The 5,808-nt window shown below is 45.8% G+C and overlaps 1 protein-coding gene across 1 annotated transcript in view; it reads right to left on the bottom strand.

Annotated features, from left to right (window-relative positions):
• Positions 1–1,045: 1,045 nt before the first annotated feature.
• Positions 1,046–5,808, bottom strand: part of XPNPEP1 (X-prolyl aminopeptidase 1) — a 31,169-nt gene continuing 26,406 nt past the window's right edge. The window contains exons 17-21 of the mRNA XM_005416384.2: positions 5,670–5,739; positions 4,326–4,499; positions 3,412–3,488; positions 2,628–2,726; positions 1,046–1,582 (exon numbers count right to left, since the gene is read on the bottom strand). Coding sequence (XP_005416441.1) covers positions 1,454–1,582; positions 2,628–2,726; positions 3,412–3,488; positions 4,326–4,499; positions 5,670–5,739 — 549 coding nt within the window. The 3' untranslated portion in view covers positions 1,046–1,453. The remainder of the gene's footprint in view (positions 1,583–2,627; positions 2,727–3,411; positions 3,489–4,325; positions 4,500–5,669; positions 5,740–5,808) is intronic.

Here is a 5,808-nt window from a genome sequence, read left to right as displayed (position 1 = left end):
CGGGCTGCCGGCGGCCCGGGCTCAATCCCACTGAGCACAGGGATTTTCCTGGGAAAGACCCGCCGTGTCACAGCACAGCCTGTGCGGAGATCCCTCCCTTGTCCTTTGACCCCGTACCCACAGGGGTAACAGGCTCCTTCGGCAGAAAGGTTTTGCCCGTTCTGTTTTAAGCAGCAGCTCATACTCGGGACACACCTGGGAGTGGTTGCGGTGTGAGCTGGGCTTCCGCAGACACAGCTGAGCTGAAAGCTGCTGCTTCCAGCGGGTGGTGAGAAACTACTTGACTGTTTAAATACATGTACCTGGCTGCAGTGGCTGGGGGGTGATATTGACCTTTTAAAGCACTTATTGCACCTCTGCTTTATCACCTCCTTGGAAAAAAAACAGCTGGGGGCGGGGGGCAAGACTATGTACACAAACATTTCCATTTGCTCAGAAAATTTCTTTGAAAGATCAGGAATTCGTTTTGCTGTTCCCGATTGCTCCTTTATTATCTGATACTGATCAAAACTGCAGTTTTGATCGAACACTTGCAGTGAGCGCGGCAGTGCCCGAGAAACCGCTCAGCCCGCACTTCCCCGCTCGGCCACCAGGTGTCGCTGCGCCCGGCCCGGCCGCGCTGCCCCCGCCGCGGAGCTCGTCCTTCGTCCATTGTGGGCAGATTTATTTATTTTAACTTACTAATTGCTTTGTGTCCAGGAAGAGCTGCAATTCCATGATACTGCCCACGCATCCTGCACTGCCACGGGCTATACAAGACATAACAATAGACAGCAGTACTGGCCCGGGCACTCTACACACACAAACCTCTTCTGCAGAGTGTTTCTGTATCCTTCCAGGACTTGTCACAAAGCAGAACTGACTGCTCCTGCCAGCTCTCTCCATAACCTCTTCCCAGCGCCTGGCACCAGGCAGTCCTAAACATATTTGTTCCCTGCCTGAGTTAGATGCACACATAAGGGTGGAAAGATGAAGTTCCCGTCCTTCTTCAAGTTGCCAAAACCAACACATCACTGACGGCAAGAGAAGACAGATGGAGCAAACAGAGGATTGGAATCTTTTATTCAGTAATCAGTCCTGCTGTGTGGGTAACATCTTAGCAACTGGAACCCAAGTATGCAAAAATACTGAGTTTTCACAGTGAAAAACCAGACAGTATAAAATATTCCAGTATTGCCTCTTAGAACCATTATTGAAATAAGACCTCTGTTTCAAAGGCAACGTGCTTGTTTGTTTTCTATGCTCAACCCCTCCCCCCCCAAAACACTTATTCAGACAGTTACTCTCCTCAGCCCCACATTACCCGCACGTGCTGTGGGGAAAGAAACACTACACAAAATCCCTTCCTGATTTCCAAATACTCATTGAAGAACATCCTCCCAGCAGTGCCGGGCTCCAGGAAGACGCAGGTGAACATGGAGCTGTCGTGATGCTCTGCACACCAGTGCTGGTGCTACTGCACTGGGGCCAGAGGCTCCGTCTCCCGGAGCAGCCAGCGCAGAGCCTCGTGCCGGCCTTGCCTCTCCAGCTCTGCTCCCACCACTTCCCTGCACTTCTGGTGGTACTCGTTCACCCAGTTACACTGCAGAAAGGGAGGGGCAGGACATTCAGCATGAACACACAGGAGAGTTCGTGACTTACAAGTTATGGACAGCCAAAAACATTTGTAGGCCCTTGTGCTCTTTGGGTCTGAGCTGTTAGGCTGGGCTGGGATCCTGCACTGAAGAGACAGATCTCTATTATATGGAAGTGACTTGTCCGTTTGATGAGGGCAGGAACTGAAGGAATTCATCCTGGGTTTTCAGAGGAGCCAAGGGTCAATTCAGCTGACAAGTCTCTGCAAATCACTGCCTCCAGCAAGTCTGAATAGCTACCTTGGCACAGCTTAATAAATAGCTCTGCAAAATTGTGACTGGACAATGCACTCCTGAGGCACAAGCTGCCCTATTGATCTGAACAGGTAACCCTAGGGCAGATCTTGGTACCTTTCGCAATCCTATTCAGCAAATGGAAATGCAAAACAGGGTTATCATTCCAAAAAGGAGGATGTACTGAGGTAAAATGAGTATAGTAGAAAACTAGGATGAAATATGCCATGGAGAAGGTAGTGGGAGACTTAAACAGAAAGCTTAGAGTATGAAGCTGTTCAGGAAATAAATGCTGCTGAGCAGGTATCAGAGAAGGCTGCTCAGAGCTCATGTGTACTGAGCAGTGGGGTGTGCCTGAATGGGACTGGTCACAAGCAGATGCAGACAATGAGACAGGACAGTCATCACTGTTGTCCTTGGGGAGACAGCATGGTAAGACAGACATCTGCCAGAAGCAAATCAAGGCAAGAGTAGGAAAAGAGATGATAGCAGCAAGTATCATATTAAGGGAGCTACCCAAACAACATAATTGGTGGGATCCTCACTGTCTTTATCATATAACGTAGATTGGAAGGATGTCTGAAAAGCTGGTTTAGTTCACCCCCTCACTTCAAAGTGGGTCAAGCTTAAAAATAAGTCAGAGTGCTCAGGATTGCTCTCTAGATCTATGAAATAGAACAATGGCCAGTGGTTCTAGCAAACAGAACAAAATAAGCTGGTTCTAGTGCAAAGAAGGCAATGCAAACCTGTTTTACTTACCTCCTTTTCTGTCAGCAAATTAACATCAATCATTTTTGTCTGGATTGGAACCAGGGTTAAGGGTTCAAAGGTCAGGCTGCCTCTGTTTTTGAAATTGTACTGCAGCAGAAAGACAGAGATTGTACAATTTTAGAAACAGCTCCACCCTGATCACACTTACTCCTTGGTTATGTCATCACTACAGAATAACCAAGGTAACATTCAGATGAGAGGGTAGCAACTTAAAGCATTTTTCTTACAGCTCAAGCAAAGAATCTTGATATAAACCTTAGTTACTTCTTTCAACGGTTCCTTTCTAAAGGTGAAAATTGTACAGGACTTCAGCTTGATGACTACAAGATCATTTTCAGTCTGGTATTTCTAAAAGCATAACGCAGCCAGACTGGCAACTATAATGTCAAAATCTGCCTGTAGTTTTGTTTCTACTGCCACTGATGGCTCTCTACCACAGAGGAAAATCCCAACTTGAGATCAACCAGTTCTATAGCAATGACTCCAAGGGACTGAATAAAGTTGCTTTAACACAGAGAGAGAAAATAATTTGAAACAACTCTCAGACACACATTTCAACCCATGAAAACTCTGCAGAAGCAAAACTGTCTTTTGTGCTCCCATTATCAAGGGAGATTTAGAACCAGTGTTCCAATCAATAAGGGGTTTTGGAGACCAGGAATCTTGAGCAGGATTTAACTGTCTGCAGCATGGTCTCACATCAAGTTCCAGTACTTTAAGTTTTATAAGCAGCAAGTCATGGAGAAAGGTGCATTGTGAGCAGGTCATTCACCTTGGTTTCAGCAGGGATGACGAGGACAACGTTTTCTATTCGGATCCCAAAGGACCCATCTTCATAATAGCCAGGCTCTGCAGAAACAGACAGTAATTAACTAAGCCACATTGCTGCACTCTGCAAGTACTTATTCCCTATGGCCAAACTTCCCCTCTATGTCTCTAGTCCACTGAGTCACTAAGCAATCTTGACATCACGCAACCACAGAGGCAAATTTCTGACGCTACTAAATCAGCACAGAAGCCCCGAGCAAGGTGACAGCAGAAGTTCTCAAAGAGAGAAGAAACAAGACAGACAGCCCTCAAGCTTCAGAATCTCCTTGGAATTCAAGAGAGCACAGAATACTTGTGTTCAAATACCAAAAACTCTGAAAATATTAATGTCTTCATAAGCAGGTAACCCCTTCCTCAAAACACTCTTTTAGAGACTGTTTCCCTGACTTCCTGAGAGGACTTTGCAGCCCTGAAGGAATCTAAGTCTCTCAGCAAACCCCAGCAGGCTGTTAATTTACTACTGGAAGAATAAGGCATGCAAAGATTTAACAGCTGCCTCAAATAGCCCATAGCAAAGACAGGCTTAGCTCCTGAAAGCTTGGTGTCCACCTTGCACTGCAGCCAGCTCTTCCAGAGTATGCCAGAGCCAGCTGGTCAGCACAGCTCTTCCAAGGCTTGTGCTGTAGAGAGCAGGAAGCAGTCCTGCAGCACCCACTGCAAAGGTGCTTCATGGAAGTGAAGCTAATGAGAGGGTCTTTACCTGGAGAGCTTAAATGACAACTAAAACAGCAAGCTGAGGAGGCAGGCCCAGAGCTTTTGATCCAGCCTTTCCTTTACATCAGTCACATTTATTCCCTCTGCATCTTGAGGAGCTTGGTCCCTCCCCAGTGACCAGAGAGAATCATCAGTGCTAAATACCATCAGAGACAATCATGCCAGCCTCCAAGGGCTCATCTGCAAAGGTTTTGTAGCTAATGCCACAAGGACCCTCGTGCACATTTAGGAAAGAGCCAACTCCATGTCCTGTCCCGTGCAGGTAATCCAGGCCACAGTCCCACAAGGCAGAGCGGGCAAAGGAGTCTAGAAGGTGACCTGCAGACAGACAAGGAGAAAGAATTCAATCAAGTCAGGCTCCTTCAGAGACACTGAGAATCATGCTGAAGGTTCAAACCTAGAAAACATAAAAAACCAAAAATCCCAAACAAAAAAAACCTACCACCACCCCCTCAAAAGCCTGATCACCTACAAAAAAAAGCAAGTCATTGGATGGCTAGAAGTTACAGGGCAGATTTGGCAATTCTGACATTCAATCCCTTTCTCAGCTGAAGAGCCCTTCTCTCTTCCATTACACAGGTCTTCAAGAGATGGTTGTAACAGAAGCATTGCACTGCTGCTTGTTCTACTGACATTTTCAGGAAAGAATCTAATAGTTAAAAGTCCCACAGAGAATTCAGTAGTGGTCTTAAAAGGAGCCACACTTATTGAACTGAAAATAGGAGACCTGCCAATTGCATTTGGTGGACTAATCAGCCAGGCTTTTTTGCCTGGAAGGCCACTCATTTCACACAGTTTCAACCAAGGGGCACAGAATTTCTGTTGCCTGCATGTGAACACCAAGCCCATGTATCCAAGTTCAGATACCCTTTTCAATTTCAGTTTGGGTTTTTCATAGCACTGTGCAGCTGCTTTTAACTTGCCTACCCAAGATTGCAAACTGAAGAAATCTCTAAAAAGAGCTGGTTTTGTATAAGGTATGACCAGGGAGAAAATAACTCTGTAACAAATTCGCCAGAGGTGGATGATATGTCACAACTTCTCCTGCACAAAATAAAACCATCTCCTTTGTGTGTCATATTCCCATGTATTTTCCCACTGATACAAGAGATTCCACAGTAATTGGAAGAGAATTAGCCAGTCCTTGTGAAGCTGGAGAGTGACCTCTCACTTTGATAAGGCCATTAGTAAAGAATAAAGACAACTTCCAAGCACATGTGTTAGAGCACCACTGAGTGATGAAAGTCGCTATCACCCTAGAAACAGAGCACTTAGAAAATCCTTCAGACTGCCTACCTCAGAATTTTCAGCACTGGCTGATGCTGAGACAGAAAGCATCAGTAATCCAGAATCCAAAGTCTTGTGATGGAAACAAACAGTTATATCAACATCTGCCTGATCTGCCTAGACCTGTCAATCATAATGCTGTTCTCAGACCATTTAATGGTTCTTCAAAAGAGGTCAAAACATTCCAACTCACCAACTCACCTTTGGTTCCATTTGGGAAGATGGCAGCACTCACAGCTATATGTCCCTTCAGGACATATGTGAAGCATTCCTGTCAGAGAAATGTGTGCCATAAGTAAAGAGGGAAGGAAAAGCTTTGTATTCCCCAAGAAGGGAAAGA

Source organism: Geospiza fortis, unplaced genomic scaffold (assembly GCF_000277835.1).
Source record: "Geospiza fortis unplaced genomic scaffold, GeoFor_1.0 scaffold130, whole genome shotgun sequence".
NCBI classification, from domain to species: domain Eukaryota; kingdom Metazoa; phylum Chordata; class Aves; order Passeriformes; family Thraupidae; genus Geospiza; species Geospiza fortis.
This window is presented reverse-complemented; position numbering and strand designations above follow the sequence as displayed.